Source organism: Phodopus roborovskii, unplaced genomic scaffold (assembly GCF_943737965.1).
Source record: "Phodopus roborovskii unplaced genomic scaffold, PHOROB, whole genome shotgun sequence".
Taxonomy (NCBI): Eukaryota; Metazoa; Chordata; class Mammalia; order Rodentia; family Cricetidae; genus Phodopus; species Phodopus roborovskii.
Genome location: NW_026126550.1, coordinates 2641140 through 2659797, shown reverse-complemented (window position 1 = coordinate 2659797; position 18658 = coordinate 2641140). Strand labels below are relative to the sequence as shown.

Here is an 18658-nt window from a genome sequence, read left to right as displayed (position 1 = left end):
TAAAGCCAAGCACTCAGCTAATAGTAAGTCTCTGTGTCATGGTTTGGGAGTTGGTTGGCAACCCAACCACACATAAAATAATACATTTTTTAAATGGACAGTTTCAGCTGTACAAGATGAAAGAGTTCTGAAGATGGGTAGTGATGCTCTTGGCACAACATTGTGAGTGTCCTCAATGCTACTGAACTGCACACTTAAGAATGGGTAAAAATGAGACATTTTGTGTAATTAAGAAAACACAACAAGAAAAGATTAGCTGAAGTTAAGGCAACATTTATTTAGCTTGTAATTGTATCATATAAGGCACACAGTGGTAGTTATGGATAAAGACACCATTTCTTTTAAGGCTTTCAATGGTTGGGTTTTTATTCCAACACATCATGTTAGGCAGATATGAAGTGGACAGAACCTAATGTATTTTGCCTTTGTATTTGCATTTGGTCAAATGCAATCACTGTCACAGTAGTACTGCCCTGAAGGTCACCAGGTCACCTGTTCTGTGGCCTGGCCAAGTAAAGGTGGTCACTGTGCTTGTGATCTCTTCAGGCTGTGTTCTGAATGATCAGGGCAATGCCTTGACCACCTCCGATGCAAGCCGACCCTACTGCGTACTTTCCACCTCGGCGCCTGGGAAAGAATGAAAAACTGTTATGGGGCCAATAAAATGGCTCAGCAGGTAAAGGGGCTTTCCACCAAGCCTAATGACTCATGCTCAATCTCTAGAACCCACGTGGTGGAAGAGACCATTTCCCTGTAAGATGTCTTCTGACCTCCACACACATGCTGTGGAATGTGCATACTCTTACTATATGTACACACACACACACACACACACACACACACACACACACACAAATTAATTAAATAGTATTAATATTCATTCTTAACCAGCTCCTCTTCCAAGGCCATTCCTCAACCCTTGATTTTGGTCTATGGTCATAATAGATTAAAAAAATTCAGAAAGCAGAATATTCTTGCCAAAAAAAAAAAAAAAAAACAACAACAACAACAAAAAGTACCACACAAGAGGGAGACAGTGGATGAAGGGGGACAGATGGGCTTAGGCAGGCTGAGGAGAAGCAGCAATTGCAAGGGTCATTTACGTAAGTGGGAGTGATAAAGAGGGGGCAACAACTCTGAGCACGATTTCAGATTCCTGTGTCACTGCAGAGTAAATGCAACTGATATAGTTTGTCTACTGAAGGGGCGGGTCATTTAGAAAGGGATCATGTCCTAGTCATAAAAGAATCTGTTTTCATTCCTCAGTCCTGATCTGTGACCTTAGGAAATTACCCAAGCACTATTTTTCATGTCACTAGGTGACAGGAGTCCTCCCTGTCAATCACTGATTGCCATCTCATGCATCACTAGATGACAGAGGTCCTCCCTGTCAATCACTGATTGCCATCTCATGCATCACTAGATGACAGGATTTCTCCCAGCTTCTACCTAACAGGCTGAAGTGAGCTTGCAGCCTCATAGAGTCAAAACATTTTCAACTCTCCTAACAGAACTGAATGGCCCCAAATACATAAAGCCAAGAGTTTTCCTACCCAAACCGGAGAATATCAAACACCCAGGACATAGGTAAAAATGTAGGTTGCAGAGATTGCCTGTTTGCTCAAGTTTTTGACAGTGGCTTCTAGATCTTTACCTTCTCAACATTTTGACTTATTAAGTAAGTTTATCTTGCTACAGCTGTAGACACTAAAATGCAGTCATAGAAGCAGGGCCTCGCTGTTGGTCACCAGCACCAAGGGGGCCTGACATGCCTGGGTCCCTCAGTGAGCATTGAGTGCTTGTATAGTGCACACAGCAAACTCCAGAAAGAGCTTGTAGGGCCACTAACAAACTGACTAGTGCTTCTGCAATGCCCAGTGCAGTGTCTCCTAAACAACTTGTTTAGGATATGAAGAAGGAAAAACATAATTGTGTTGAGAAAACCTAAACTCATGTGCTTCTATTTTTTTTTTTTTTAAAAAAAAGCCATATTTGGGGTCTAGAGAGATGGCTCAGTGGTTAAGAGCACTGGCTGCTCTTCCAGAGAACCTGGGTTCAATTCCCAGCACCCACATGGCAGCTCTCAACCATCTGTAACTCCAGGCCCAGGTGATCCAAACCCCTCTTCTAAACTCTTCGGTACCAAGCTCACACATGGTACACAAATGCAGGTAAAATACTCATACACAGAAAGTGATTAGAGAGATAAATCTTCAAAAAGAATGGGACAACTAGCAAGTACCTTAATTCGTGAACCAAGTGTGCAGTGATTCTCGATCCAGAGCCTCCCAGTGGGTGACCCAGGGCAATGGCACCTCCATTCACATTGCTTTTACTGGGGTCAAGATCCAAGCTCTTCTGAACAGCCAAGTACTGGGAAGCGAAAGCTTCATTCACCTTAGAAGAGTTAAAGTGCACAGAATCATTACTCACAGGCTAGTTTTTAACAAGACGTTCCAATTCTGTTGACAGCCATTTCCTATATCTTCTTATTTCAATTAGCTCACAATGTTATTTGAATTTATCTTTAATCACTTCATGTCAAGACTGTAGATCCTCAGGGGTGTGTGTGTGTGTGTGTGCGAGTGTGAGCTCACAAGGGTATCTTTCATTATTATTTGTTAACATAATCATGTTTAAGGTTATTTAGAATTAATTTCCTCTACAAATAGGTTTAAAAGCAGGCATAGAGCTGGGTGCAGTGGCACAGACCTCTAATTATAGCTAATTGGGAGGTAGAGATGGGAGGATTCCAAGTTAGAGGCCAGCCTGGGCATAGGCAAAATGTACCTGTTTAAAAATAAAAAGAGTTGTATATTTCCTAAACGACACATCAGATCAAAAGATTTCCCTAAAAAGCTATATACAATAAAAACAGATGTGTACATGGAGGAGTAGAGATGGTAGAGAGAGCTGTAGAGGTTCAAGAGCTAGATGGAAGGTACCAGTTTCATTTATTAGGATGTGACCTTGTGTACTTTTTAAACCCTTTTATACTTGAATTTCCACAGCAAAGTTCAATTCATTTCCCAGGTTAAATAAAGTCATGGTTAGAAAGCATCTGCATGTATTTCCTGACACATAGGAGTATGCCTACATGGCTGCTATTATCACCTGGTACTAAGCCATCCTTCCAGGAAGACACTGATAGACAAGAATATACCACCCTTGCCTAAGGCACAGGGATTAGTTACTGTGTTAGGTGTTGCAGAACTGCCAAGCACTGTTCACATCACAGTGACACCTGCCAGCTACCCATGAGAATGGCTGTGCTTTGTCTACATTATATTTTTCAGCTCGGAATTCCATAAAGAAAATCTACTGCAAAGAAGGTGATTGTCACAGAGGTGGCATCAGATTTCAATCTCATTATCCTTCCTACTATATTTTTGTACTCTCCCAAGATGGAGTCTGACTCACCCTTAAACCAATGCTATTCTTCTGTTTTATATAGTAATCCTCAAGGAGCTGTGGCAGGATGTGGAATATGCTGGGAAAACAGTCTTCCAAAGCCCAGGGAACAGTGTGTCAGGCTCTGTCCTCAGTATCTACATATCCAGAGATGAGCACGGGCTGCAGGCAGGATGCTCTAGCTCAGTAGCTAAGCATAAAGTCAGAAATGTAGTGGTAGCTTGCTGATTAAAAATTGACAGGTAAGTGGTCCCCTTGAGGCTTAGAGTGAAAAAAACTACAGAGGGAAGAAATATTTATGTTTCTTAAAACTTGGTTTCTAGGGTAAGGGTTATTATAGAGAAAATCATCCAAGTGCCTAGCCCTTCTCTATGAATTTTGGTAGACATTTCCTTTGTTATATTGCTTCTTAATACCAAATAGCATCAGTTTAATTACCTACAATTCTCAATATTCCCCATATATGAGGCATTTATAGTCCATCATTAAGAAGTTCCTTTACTGTCTCTTGATGATAGTATCATTTTGGTGTTTTGTTTGTTAGCGTGTTCTCTGAAGTGGTCTCACTATCTAGACCAGGCTAGCCTAGAAATCAAGAATCACCAGTCCCAACCTCTTCAGGGTAGAGGTTAAAGGTGTGTACCACCACACCTGGCTATTTCAATGTTTTTGAGACAGGATCATGTTAATGTAGTCCTTGGCTATGTGCCATCTTTTAGTTATGGTAAATATTAAAATGTCTTTGTTCTACTATTAGCATTTTAAAAAGTTACTCTGGGCTGGAGTGTAGCTCAGTATGGAATGTATGTTTGGCATACATTAATTCCTAGAATGACACACACACATGCATGGGCATACACAATCATTCTACCAATACATTTTAATTTCCGGTGTCAAAATTGGGATAATCTTTTTGTAAACTGTGTGATTTGTCTCTGTCCTTCCTCACCCACCTAAGGCACCTTCTGCTTGGTTAATAAAAATCTCAATGGACAAGTTACACAGGTGAGACAGGCAGGATTTCCAGGGAGAGATAGGAACTCTCAAGGCGAGAGATTCACCAACCAGACACAGAGGCAGTCAGACATATGGTACTGAGGAGAGGTAATGAGCCACATGGCAGAATGTAGATTAATATAAACTAAAGTCAAGCTTTCATAATTAATAAAAAGTCTCCGTGTCATTATTCCAGAGCTCATGGTGTAAAGAAAGACTGGTTACAGTAAGTGTATTCTAAATCAAGCCACAACTATGGTGGAGAAGCCAAATATAAATTTAAAGGGCCCTGAATTTGAGGGAAAGGGCAAGTAACTTCTAGATTGGCATTATGTATTGCTTTTCTATTAGATAAGTGACTCTTGTCTACATTTCTACTCTTTATTCTTGACAACAGAGTGAAGGCTACTTATTTCCCACCCTCTATGACACAGCATCACAGGTATACTAAGGTCTAAGCTGCAATAGTGTCCTAAGAAGTTCTAAGAAGTTTCCAGGATTAAGAGAGATCAGAGTGCTTGAGTCACTCAGAAGTAGGTGAAGTGGGGCTGGGGAGATGGCCCAGTGGATAAAGTATATATTATGCAAGCATAAAAACCTAAGTTAGCCCTGCACCGCCTACATGAAAGAGCTGGGCGTGGTAGCACATTTGTGTAATCCCACTGGGGTGGTGGAGATGGGAGGGTTCCCTCAGGCTTGCTGACTGCAGATTTGTCTCAAAAACTAAGGTAGAAGGAAATGAACGGAAACAACAATACAATCTATGTTTATATAGGTGAACACACATATGCGCATATATGTGCATATACAGATAGACACAAATCACACACACAAAAATAAGTACAACACTTTAACACTGTGGGGAACATACCAACACAAAGCATGAACAGTCAATACGTATGTGGGTGGAGAACACGTGGGAAAGTTAACAGTACTGAAGGAAGAGCTACAGGATACCAAGCTAAACCATTTATGCTGTAAAAGTAGATGGCTTATTCCTATTGCGAAAAGAAAACACTTACATCTATCAAATCCATGTCCTTAAGACTCAGTCCAGCTTTCTTCAAAGCTCCATTGATAGCAGGGACTGGGCCTATGTAAGGATAACGGAGTTAGATGGAAGTATATGTTCCCTTGCTATTCACATGCCAGACTTCTTTAAGCCAGGCGTGTGGTGCATACCTGTAACCCCAACCCTCAGGAGGCTGGAGTGGATGGACCATGAGTTCCAGATCACCTTGTTTATACAGTTAGAACTTACCTCACACAACAAAACTCCTACTTCTATCATATACAAGGAGATGATCACATAAGACGGGACAAAGGTGAAAAGCTGACTGCAGTCAACTGTGGGTGAGAGACCCACAGGAGACAGTCCTGGCTTTAGGACTCTGAGCAGCCAGGGGCCACATGCAGGACTTATGGTCCATTATAGATTATACTGATCTCAAATGACCAGGCAGACCAAGTGTTCCAAGGTGGAAACCATACCCATTCATTCACTTCAAACCTTCAGCCCACATGGATGAAAGGCAGGAACACAGTGGCATCTCCATAAGGCAGATGTCTGCCAAGGGACAATTTCCTTTTCTACTTATCCTTTAAGGAAGAAAGTGTGTGAATGATTCATCAGAAAAATTCTGCTGTGAAGTTACATGGCTAAACATCCCATACAGATTTTACCCAGTTAAAAGGCTCTTTGGACCAGTTTGCTTGTCAAATGTGACCATTCAGTAACATGATTCAGTTTAAAATGCAGTTCTGAATAGCTACTGATTTACTAGAAGCTAACTCCAGATTCTTTAGAAAATGGATGACTGGTTTTATGGTTAATAGTGACTGTCAACTTGACAGGATCTAGAATCATCCAGGAAACACACCTCTGAGGGGTCAACTAGATAAGGTTAGCCTCTAGGCACACCTGTGAAAGGTTATTTAGATCAGGTTAACTGAGGTAGGAAGACACACCTTAATGGTTGGTGACACTATTTAACAGACTGGTGGACAGGTACCTTGGATTAAGAAAGAGGAAGTGAGCAAACCATTACCATTCATCTCTCTGTTTCCTGACTGCAGACATCATGTGACCAGCTGCCTAAAGTTCCCGCAGCCACTATGGACTTGAACTGATAGCCAAAAATAAAGGCTTCTTCCATAAGTTTTCATATGGTTAGGTATTCTGTTGTAGCTACAGGATAAGCAACTAATAATACAGATGTTGGTTGGGTCTGGTAAACCCGGCCATGTGCTTCCCAGGTCTTTGGAACTATGGTTTTGTTGTTTTTGTTTTTTTTGTTTTTTTTTTTTTTTTTTTTTTTTTTTTTTTGGTGGGGGTGGGGATGTGGAAAGATTTGGAAGTCTGGGCTGGGAAAGTACTGTAGACAGAGCTTGATGGGCCGACCTGGTGGGTTCTGTAAGACAAGGGTGCTGAAGCAGACAGTGGCTCAGGTGGTTTCAGAGGGGGAATGGGACTCAATAGAGAATGGGTAGGAACGGTAACTAACATAGGTATAATAAACAGGTACCCAGCATAGTTAGGGCATTGCCAGTCAGCTTTCTACTACTATACAGAAATACCGAGATCATTAGCTCATGATGGTAAAATGGATGGACACCTGATGGTGCTGAGACACTAGCCACTTCCCTGTCTGCAAGAACAGTCTTAGTCTGCTCAGGCTAACTCAGAGTCTGCTCATCCTCTAGGCCAGACCCCTCTGGGGAAAGTACTCTCCCCAGGCACTCATGTTTATTTACTGAGACCCAGGAAGGCTTACATCCTTACACAAAAAAGACCTTATTTCTAGTTCTTACCATTGAAAGATGTGGGACTCGAGACTCTTTGAGGGTTTTAGAGTTAATTAAATCATTCTCTGAGGGGCTGGAGTGATGGTTCAGTGGTTAAGCATTTATTGCTCCTGCAGAGGAGCCCTGTTCAGGTCCCAACACACATATGTTGGCTCACAACTGCTCATAACTCCAACTCCAGGGGATCTAACACCCTCTTCTGACCTCCACAGACGAGAGACATACATGCAGGCAAAATATCCATACACATAAAATAAAAATAACAAATAAATCTTTTAAGAACATCTTTGAATGGGGTAACTTTTGTCTTCTTAAATTTTTTAAATTATATGTATATGTGAGTGTCTGAGTGTGTGTTTATGCACACAAATGCAGCACTCAGAGGCCGGAGGCATGGGATCTTCACAGAGCTGGACTGACAGACAGCTATGAGTCCCTGATGTGGATGTGGAAACTGATCTTGGGTACTGTAAGACCAGTACATGCCCTTAACCACTGACCCATCTCTCCATCCTCTGACCTTTGTCTTCTTTTTTAGTTTACATATATGGTTGTTTTGCCTGCATGTATGTCTGTGCATCATGTGTGTGCCTGATGCCAAGAGGCCAGAAGAGGGCACCAGATGCCCTGGAACTGGAGTTACAGATGATTGTGAGCTACCATGTGGGTGCTGGGAATTAAACCCAGCTCCTTTGGAAGAACAGTCAGTTGTCTTAAGCTCTGAGCCATCTCTCCAGCCCCCTGACCTTCTTAAACACTGAAACCATTTATAAAAATGACGTCAAATAAAGTTAAAGCTAAAGTTGCTCCATTCAGCTAAATGAGCTTCCACACTACACACACAGTCCACACCCCACCACTGCACCCCACACAGTCCACACCCCACCACTTACCCCACAGTCCACACCCCACCACTTACCCCACAGTCCACACCCCACCACTTACCCCACACACAGTCCACACCCCACCACTTACCCCACACAGTCCACACCCCACCACTGCACCCCACAGTCCACACCCCACCACTGTACCCCACACACAGTCCACACCCCACCACTTACCCCACACAGTCCACACCCCACCACTGCACCCCACACACAGTCCACACCCCACCACTTACCCCACACACAGTCCACACCCCACCACTGCACCCCACACACAGTCCACACCCCACCACTGCACCCCACACACAGTCCACACCCCACCACTGTACCCCACACACAGTCCACACCCCACCACTGCACCCCACACACAGTCCACACCCCACCACTGTACCCCACACAGTCCACACCCCACCACTGCACCCCCACACACAGTCCACACCCCACCACTTACCCCACACACAGTCTACACCCCACCACTGCACCCCACACACAGTCCACACCCCACCACTGTATCCCACACACAGTCCACACCCCACCACTGCACCCCACACACAGTCCACACCCCACCACTGCACCCCACACACAGTCCACACCCCACCACTGTACCCCACACAGTCCACACCCCACCACTGCACCCCACACACAGTCCACACCCCACCACTGCACCCCACACACAGTCCACACCCCACCACTGCACCCCACACACAGTCCACACCCCACCACTGCACCCCACAGTCCACACCCCACCACTGCACCCCACACACAGTCCACACCCCACCACTGTACCCCACACATGATCCACAGCAGTGTATTCATACAGTTTTGTGCTCCCTTGCGAAGCTACTAGTCCTGCCAAGTCCTGGGTCTTCCTTTTCCCTGGTGACAGCTATTCTGCAGAGATGTGAATGGCTACATGTTAGGAGCCTGCAGAACTGAGGAACTACTGTTTGCACAGACTGCCAAGCCAGCCCTACTAGAAACACTACCTGTTCTTGCTTATCACACCCAGCAGGTCATTGAGTTACCATGTTTAATCCCACCTGATGGGACAGACAAGCTTGCAAGTGACACAGGCACCAGACACTGAGGGGTCCTTGGCATGGAAAGTTCCACTCAAGCATCCAGGCCTAGCATTTGAAGCTTTACCTTTGCTCACCAGTTACTGCTAATCCACCAACCCCCATTAAATGAGTTCAACTGGAAAACAACTATAAAAGAACTACTGGTTGAAACCACAGAAATTTGATAGCTCATCAAAGTACTCAAGGGCTCAGAAATCAAAAGCAGAAACGCCCACCTCAGGTTATAGACCTATTGAAACAAAACCCCCCAGAGGACCAATTGGGGTAGGAACCAGTTCGGATGGTGTGATAAGATGAAAGCCATTTCACTCTAGAGATTTCATTTCTCAGGGTTTCCTTCTATTTCCAAAGTAGAAACTTTTTTTTTTTTTTAAATCATTGTAGCTTTTAAGTCCATAACATAAAAAAAAAAAAATCCTGACTTTAGTAGTGTCAAATTTTCTGCAGTTGCTGACATTTTTATGGAAGGTGAAAAGGTATGAGCATGCCAGGCTCGTTTCCTAGTAATTCTTCATGGAGGGAAGCCTTGTCTGAAGGCTTAGGCTGCCAGGATAGCTGGGAGCTGACTCAATCCCAGGCAGCAGTCACAGTGTCACCTACGGGGACCTGCAGCTCTGACATGGCAACAACATTACCATCCTCCTGTCTTCACAGCCATCTTAAAAACCAAACTAAGCAGTCAAAAGGCCCAATCTCACAGAAAACTCTGGTCTGCTAAGAATCTGAAGTCTACACTGTACAGAAGCCTTTTCCTTAGGAGAGGATGGAGGGTGGGATGCAGAGCACCAGTCTCTGCAGTGAGCACCTAATTGGCCTCTTGTTTCCTTAAAGGTGCCGGATAAGAAAGACTAAACCTCTCCTCACTGGGGCCAGTGAGATGGCTCGGTGGATGACAGTGCTTGCCACCAAGGCTGATGGCTTGTGTTAGATCTCCAGAAAACATAAAAGCGGAATACATAAAGAGAGACGACTTTTGAAAGTTGTCCTCTGACCTTGACATACAGGCAATGATTTGTGTGTATACATGTGCCTGTGTACACACATACACAGAATGAACTAATTTTAAAAATTTGCCTCTGTGTCTAGTGTACTTAGTAAAAAGCAGTTTTTGTTTTTCTCTTCTCTTCTTTCCTTTCTCTCCCTTTTTTTCTTTTCTTTTTTTCTTTTTTTTTTTTGAGATGGGTCTTGCTATATAACACTGGCCAGACTGGAACTTGCAATCCTCCTGCCTCTGCTTCCTGAGTGCTCATATATCCTCTGTCCCATTTCTAATTAATAAAATTAGACTGGGCCTGAAAAATATCAACAATTTCACATCTCCTCTCCCCCATTAGTGCCTGTCACCTGACACCTGCCTAAATAGTTCGATTTGCTGAGAAGCCTGGGCAGAGCCAGGGGACATTGCCAGCCTAATGGTGACTTCCAGAAAGAGAAGTGTGCTTTTTTCTGGTGTGGAACTACACTCATTGTAAGTTGTAAGAGAAGACTGAGTGAGACCCACTAGTGACTGTGGAGCTGTGGTACTGGCTCCCTGAGCAGGCTTCTCTACATCGTGATGTAACTGAGTAATTCTGTTTCCTTCCTTTCCCATGGTGCTGGGGACCAAACCCAAAGTCTTACACCTGCTATGAAAGGGCTCTGCCACTAAGCTACAACTCCAGGCCCCTCTATTATTTTCTATGTTGATTTTTAAAATGTATTCCTATAATTTTAAGTTAAGTGTACTCTCTCTTTCTGTATTTGTGTGTGTGTGTGTGTGTGTGTGTGTGTGTGTGTGTGTGTCTGTGCACGCGCATGTGTGTAGAACGCCCATGGAGGCCAGGACAATCAGATACCTCTGGAGCTGGAATTTCAGGCAGCTGTGAGCCACCTGATGTGGATGCTGTAAACTGAATTTGGATCTGCAAAAGCAGTATGCATTTCATGGCACTCCCTCTAGCTTCTCTGTGGGATGACTTTTAAATACCCCGGACAGACAGCATGCCAGGAATGCTGCCCACAGAGGGATTGCATGGTCTTGGTTGCCCTGCTATATGTAGGACAGTTTCCACAGTTTCCATAAAGATGACCTAAGTGATTTCACCAGGAATCTTGATTTGGTTGCCTTTCCAAGATTCTGAAAGCCCAAACAAACCTAACTCTGGTAAGAGAAAAGAACAGTTTTCATGATAAACTCACCAATACCCATGATACTGGGATCGCATCCAGACACAAAGTAGCTCACAACTCTGGCCAGTGGTGTGAAATTATGTTTTTTGACAGCATCTTCACTAGCTATGATTACAGCTCCAGCACCATCAGAGACCCCCTTAAAAACAAAAGCAACAGGTTAAAAACAAAACCAGTAAAAGAAGTGACTTAATGCTCCAGCTAATGGTGTTATAGACCACAGAGTAGAATTAGGGCTAGGAAGCACTGACAATGTGTGGGATGCCAGTGGGAAGTACTTAGGACCCTGTGGGACTTCAGAGAGCCTTTAAGGGAGGAGTAAAACTTGACCAAAGGGCAACAGGAAGGAATGCAAAAAAAAAAAAATATCTTAACATCAGATATGTGTAGATATAAAAAGAAATCTGATAAATTATTATGTGAAAGAGAAAAGGTATGAGGTACCATCATAAACCAGGTGGATCTCCTTTTAACATACTAAAAAGACGAAGAAATCAGATTATATATGTCCCTGGCTTCAGGTTTTGTGTTAGACCATGAAAACTCAAATTAACAAAATATGAACATACCAGTCTAAGTTAAACAACTAAGGGTTAGAAAGTTTCTAGACATATCTAGAAGAGACACTTGAGAATCACTTGGCAAGAACATAAGTCAATGCTGTGACACACCGAGGCATTCCCTGCAGTGACAGTGCCTTCTTTCTTGAACACTGGAGGGAGCTTTTGCAATTGTTCCAGGGTTGTTTGTGGCCGAGCATGCTCATCCACTTGCATCATCTGCTTTCCTTTCCTTGTCTTCACCTCAATGGGTACCATTTCCTCATTAAAGTAGCCAGCATCGTTAGCTGAAAGAGCAAAAGACTATCATCAGAGTGAAAACTCCAAAAGGAGGAGAAGCCAGGGGAACCACATCTGTCAACTTAACGCCTGCTCCACTTGCTCAATGGGATTTAATATACCCTCAGGAGTATACACAGTAAGTCTGCACCTTTTTGAAATTATCGTTCAGGGTGTGTAGTGTAGGGGTGTGCATGGTGTGTGTGTGTGTGTGTGTGTGTGTGTGTGTGTGTGTGTGTAGGTCAAGGAACAGCCTTGGGTGCTGGACCACACCTCCCACAATGCTGGAGGAACAGTCTCTTTGTGTTACTGTTGTTGCTCCTTGGTGTACACCAGACCAGCTAGTACATGAGCTTTTGGGGATTCTCCTCTCTCTGCCTTCCATTTTTCACTGGGAACATGAGGACCACAGATGGTGTTACCATGCCCAACTTATGTGGGTTCTTGGGATTTGAACTCAGGTCCTCATGCTTGCAAGTACTTTACAGACATATCCTGAGCTCCTACTCTTTTTTTTTTTTTAATTAAATGTTTTTTCTATTATGAGATGCTAAACTGATAGCTGTGTTAGATACAGACCCAATAGTACTAAGTACATCTAACTTGGGCTGGAGAGATGGCTCAGTGGTTAACATCACCGCCTGCTCTTACAGAGGTCCTAAGTTCAATTTCCAGCAACATTTATAGTAAGATTTGATGCCTTCTTCTGGCATGCAGGTATAAATGCAGAACACTCATACTTATTCACAAATAATATAAAAATTTTTAAAAAAATACATCCAACATTTTGGGTGAAAAAAAGTAAACTTTACCAAGTTGCCTATGCCACCAAGAAACTGATGGCTGAGACAATGATAACCTGAAGAGATTGTAACAGCTGTAACTGATGCTATTATATGTAAAACAATGTATTATTTTGAATCTCCATGGATTAGAATGGACTGGAGTCATCTATCACTTCAGCAATAGAGTTGGTCAGGAAAAAAAACCCATTTTAATGTGTGTGTGTGTGTGTGTGTGTGTGTGTGTGTGTGTGTGTGATATATCCCTGTGTACACAACACATGTTTGCACAGAGACCTGAGGTATCCTGGTACCCTGCTCTCACTCTCTGCCTTGTTCCCTTTAGAGAGAGTGTCCCTGAACATGAAGCCCACTGTTTTTGCTAGCCTGGCCAGCCAGTTAGCTCCTAGCATCCATGTCTCTGCTTCCGATGCTGGAGTATGGCCGTGTTCAGCTTTATGTGAGAGCTGAGTTTTCAAATTCAGGTTATCATGCTTGTGTATCAACACTCCCACCCATGGAGTCTCTTGACAGCCCTTCATCTGAACTCTGATATCATATTTCAGTTGGAAAACACAAACAAACAAAACTCCTCCCCTTATCTGCCTGAGAAACAGGAAGGTTAGATTTATCATCTCTATTTTATAGGTGGATTGCCTGGAAATTGCTATAAAAATCAGGTTAGCCTGGAACTCACAGAGAACTGGAATTTAAGGTGCATACCTCCATGCCTGGCTACTTTATTCTTGATATCATTTTATAGTTGGTAAACAAAATGAAACAAACAAAAACCCCAAAACAAAACCATGCCCCCACTGCTATAGTAAGTAGTTCCTTCTGGTGGAAACAACCACATACCTCAGTGTGTTCTGTGGAAAACCAGACCAGTTCAGGACAAAATCCCCATTTTCAGATTAGGCCAAGTGACATCCCACTTTCCCTCTTATTAGCTTTAGTTATTAATTTATTACTTATCTGAGTATATGTGTGCCTGGGTGAGATTATATGTATCAGAGGTACCCATGGAGGCCAAAGGGCATCAGGTCCATAGAAACCTGAGTTGTGTGCAGTTGTGAGCCAAGTAACGTGAGTGCTGGGAGCTGACTCTGGGTCTTCTACAAGTGCAGTGAACATATCTTAATAACCAAGCTATCTCTTCAGCACCCCCAGATACCACTTAAAAAAGGCTTTAAAAATTTACTTTATGTGAATGTGTTCTGCCTGTATGGATGGATGTGTGCCCCATGTATGGAGTGCCCACAGAGGCCAGGAGAAGATACTGGATCCTCTGGAACTGTAGCTACATTCAATTGTGAGCTGCTATGTGGGTGCTGGGAACCGAACACGAGTTCTCTGCAAGAGCAGCTAGTGCTCTTAACTACTAACCCATCTCTTCAGCCCTCAATACTGCTTTTAAAAGTAGCATTACCTTATTATACAAGAGAAATTCCATGTGAAACTTTCAATTACCTGATCATCCAAAACCAAAAGAAACAACAAAAATATGTGATTTCCAAAGGTACGAGTTTTAAAAATACATCACTGTACGGTCACTACAACCTTCAGGATAAAACCTCCCCTACACTCTCATCTCTATACCAACCGGCTTTCCACCTCTGCTGGGACTGCAGTGCATATCTGTCACAGTCTTCTCTGCTTATGTTGTGTTTTGCAGCAAGGTTCTCTGCAGTCATTCCCATGGCGAGCTTAACATGCTGATCCGTTAATCCTGCCCACAAAGTATCTTCCAGCTATAAAGACAGTGAGGCAGTGCTGTGTTAACTGCCATCTTTGGAAGGAACATGGCAGATATCTATGTCTATATCTACATATAGATATAGACACACACACACATATATAAATTGCATTTATTATTCCTATTCACATTTGAAACATTAAGAAAGTCTAGTATTTAAAAAAGAATATCCAATGTCTTCCAAATGTTCATTTTATGCCACTCTATATATACAACTCTAAATGTACAACAGGAGTTTACCCCACAATCCCAAGTGTATCCTTTGGTGAGAAACCCAACACTTGGCTTATATAGGGTTTTTCTGCAGCCCCTTTAAGTAAGCTGTCACATGTTCTGGAGGGAAGAGCACATGTGTGTAGCTTTTCCATCCCAGGCCTTTGGTGACAGATGCAGCTGGCTCTGTTTGTTATTACTAGACTAAGAAGAACCAGGCATGGAGTTGCTGAGGAACAGAAAAGATCTCATCAGAGAGATCTGAGAAGGACATTCCACTTGCTGCCCACAATCCCTGTGTTCAGCTGTCTCTGCAGAGATTTTATGTACATCCTGTGTCTGAAATGCTCATGTTTTTTAAGTCTCATTCCTTAGGTCCCAAAAGGCCATTTCTTATTTATTTATATTATTTAGTGTGTGTATATGTGTGTGTGTTGTGTATGCGTGAATGTGAGGGTGTGTGTGCACGTACAGAGAGGCCTTCAGGTGGCTTCTTTACTGCTCATTATTTTATGCCTTTAAGACAGGTTCTCCCACTGAAGTGCAGGCCCTCTCTTTTAGAGACACTGGCTTGCCAGAGTATTCCTGGGATCTGCCTTTCTCTGTGATGGAAAAATTAATAACTAAAAGGCATAAAATTAGGGCTTATGGCAAGAAGGGAAAACTAGAGAGGACAAGAATTTCTTCCAGAAGATAACTCCCTGACTGCAGAGTACAGAGCCCACTGCTCTCAGGAGATAAAGAAGAAAGCAGAGCCCACCACCAGCATCCTCCTTGCCCCTTTATCTTGAGAACAAGGCCACTGAGCCTGCCAACCTTGTGAAGAAATGTATTCGGTAAAATCTCTGTAACCTTGGAAACCTTGTGAGTTGAGACTTGCGGTCTCAAGCCTCCCTTTCCCCTTCCCCCTAATGCTTTGCAATTCTAAGCAGGAACCTTACTCTTTGGATAGAGTGAGGTCCTAGCTTGTTTGGTTCTTAGCAATAAAAAATCTTTGGTTTTTGCAGTCAGGAGTCACTTCCTTGGAGGTTGAGAGGATTCCTGGTAGGCACAACATCTCCATTTCCCGATACCAGGGTTAAAGATACTTGCAGCCATGTCCAGCTTTTTACGTGGGTGCTGGGGACTTGCCCTCAGGTCCTCATGCTTGCAAAGCAGGCACCCTTATCACTAAGCTGTCTCACCAGCCCCTGGAAAGTGCTAAGAGATAGAGAATGCTACCTTAAGAGCAGGGCAATGAACTATCATTCTTTATCCCAGATGCTATTATGGGATAGCTGTCAGAGGTGAAGGATCAGGTTTTTCCTAGACAGTCTGGATCAATAGATGTATTCAGACACAGCACTTTTTGTGATGAAGACACCTATTCAATGGACATTGCTCCACAACTCCCATAACCATGACAACAATCTAGTTCCCCAGATTACTTATTAATCTACTTCTCTCTTCCCTGCCCCACCTTTCCCTACGATTTCTTCCATATGAGAATTATAACCCCATGTAGATTCGAACAAGTTTTGAAGTAGCCTGTAAAATTTAAATCATACAAATCTTGGCAGTATTCCATGAACAAAATTGGGTTCAAAATTAGTTTTTTTTTTCTCCCTTAAGAAGGCTATTAACATTACTTATATAACTAGTAGAAGAAGTCATTAAAAACATTTAATGCAAACCTTGAGATCTAATCCAAATTTGGTTCCAAATCGCACATTTCTGACACAGTAGGGGGCCTGGCTCATGCTCTCTGTTCCTCCACACAGGACAACTTCGGCATCTTTGACACAGATTTCCTGTTTTAAAAAAAAACCACCAACAACAAAAGTCCTTCTATGCTATCCAGAGTACAAACTGAGAAATAAAGAATTCTATAAATTAGTGGTGATTCAAACAAATATTGTGTCTTCCTTTGCAGTGACCTGAAAAGAAATGTTTCAAGTCGGTGAAAAGCTATTCCCCACATCTAGGGGGAAGTGAACAGACCTCAATAGTATGTGCCAGAGTAATATACCCTAGACTAGTCTGTTTTTAGAGACAGAGTCTCATTCTGTAGCTCACCCTGGCCTGGGAGGGGTGGCAAGCCTTCGACTCAGCCTCCTAAACTCTGAGATTATAAAGATGCAAGACACACCCTGTTCTAAGAACAGTAATTCTTATTTCATTATTAATCTGGGAAACCCACAGGGATACTTATCTCCAGCTTAGATATATAACAGATAATAAAGGACACATCTATTTAAAAGTCATACAAATTGAAAAGAAAAAAAGGTCTTATTAATGGAACTGGTAAAGTAGAGGGTTCATAAAGGGGTCCATTTCATTCTTCCAGTTTCCATCTCTCTGAAAAGATGTAAGCAACATGCCTCTAAGAGGATGGCATTGTGCTTAAAGTTAACGCTGGAGGAGTAGGGACCAGGATTTAAAGTGTGTTGTCATAGAGACCAATGTGAAGATAACTTACCCATCAAACTATGACTATGTCAGTTACCTGGAGCAGTGAGAAATCAAAAGCTACAATGCCCTATTGAGGGGGAGCAGTTATTCAAGTAACTGTCACTGTGTTTATAGAGGAAGAAAGGGCAGCCCATACCTGACATCCACTCAGGATGGATTGGAAACCAGAGCCACAGAGCCTATTGAGGGTGAGGGCTCCAATCTCTTTTGGGACTCCCACTCGCAAGCCCACATGCCTTGCCAGGTACGCCGCATCTGAAGAACTCTGAACAAGAAAAATAAGTCACTTTATAGGAAAGGCAGTAACAATAATAAAAGAAAAAAAGATATGAAATGCTGGTCATCTATAAACTATGGATCCAGGGAGAAAAAATATATGCAGAGACTATATACATGATTTTAATAAATACTATAACTCAGTCAATAGTGTTTTCTATTGTTTTATTGTGGTAAAATGCATTATCTTGTTCATTCTTAAGCATACAGTTCACAGCCATCAGAAACATCTGTAATGTAATATTCTGCAACCATTCATTATTAATTTGTTTTTTTAGACAACTGAATTTTAAACGTACTAAGTTTTTCTTCTACTTAGGAAATTCACATATTAAGTCCTCCAATGTAAGATGGAAATTCATAACAATTTCTAACAATTATAAACCACAGAGGTTATATCAGAGAATATGCTTTTCAACCTTAGCTATATGCTAGTAAGATTCAGAACCTTTGCTAGCATTACTGTATTTAAGCTCCTGATTGGAAAGGCTGGATGAGGTGATAATTTGTTTGTACTTTAACAAATAAAGCTTGCCTGGAGATCAGAGTGCAGAGCTAGCCACTAGTTAACCCGAAGCCAGGTAGTTGTGACACACACCTTTTATCCCAGCACTTGGGACGTCATGCCTTTGATCCCAGTACTTAGGAGGCTCATGTCTTTAATCCCAGCAATAGAGAGGTAGAGAGAGGAGCTCACCCTTTTTCAGTCTGAGGATCTTGTGGTGCTAATAACTCTAGGGTCTTGCTGTTCTGCTTCTCTGATCTGTCAGCTTTCCCCCCTAATATCTGACTCTGGGTTTTTATTAGTAAAACCAATTAGAACTCAAGCTACAGCTGGAGGGTGGCCCAGCAGTTACTATTCAATGCATCTAAATAACTCTACTGTGAAATCAGTTGAGAAGTGCAATTTAGGGTAGAGATAGATGAATAAGATGAGTATTTGATTGCTTTTTATTATAGGAAAAGATTAAATAAATGTAAAAACCATAAAGAA

The 18658-nt window shown here is 42.6% G+C and overlaps 1 protein-coding gene across 1 annotated transcript in view; it reads right to left on the bottom strand.

Annotated features, from left to right (window-relative positions):
• Positions 1 to 378: 378 nt before the first annotated feature.
• Positions 379 to 18658, bottom strand: part of Acaa2 (acetyl-CoA acyltransferase 2) — a 36048-nt gene continuing 17768 nt past the window's right edge. Inside the window, exons 3-10 of the mRNA XM_051201261.1 lie at positions 17525 to 17653; positions 16611 to 16727; positions 14572 to 14719; positions 12019 to 12194; positions 11357 to 11486; positions 5430 to 5500; positions 2243 to 2397; positions 379 to 627 (exon numbers count right to left, since the gene is read on the bottom strand). Of these exons, the coding sequence (XP_051057218.1) occupies positions 543 to 627; positions 2243 to 2397; positions 5430 to 5500; positions 11357 to 11486; positions 12019 to 12194; positions 14572 to 14719; positions 16611 to 16727; positions 17525 to 17653 (1011 nt within the window). The 3' untranslated portion in view covers positions 379 to 542. The remainder of the gene's footprint in view (positions 628 to 2242; positions 2398 to 5429; positions 5501 to 11356; positions 11487 to 12018; positions 12195 to 14571; positions 14720 to 16610; positions 16728 to 17524; positions 17654 to 18658) is intronic.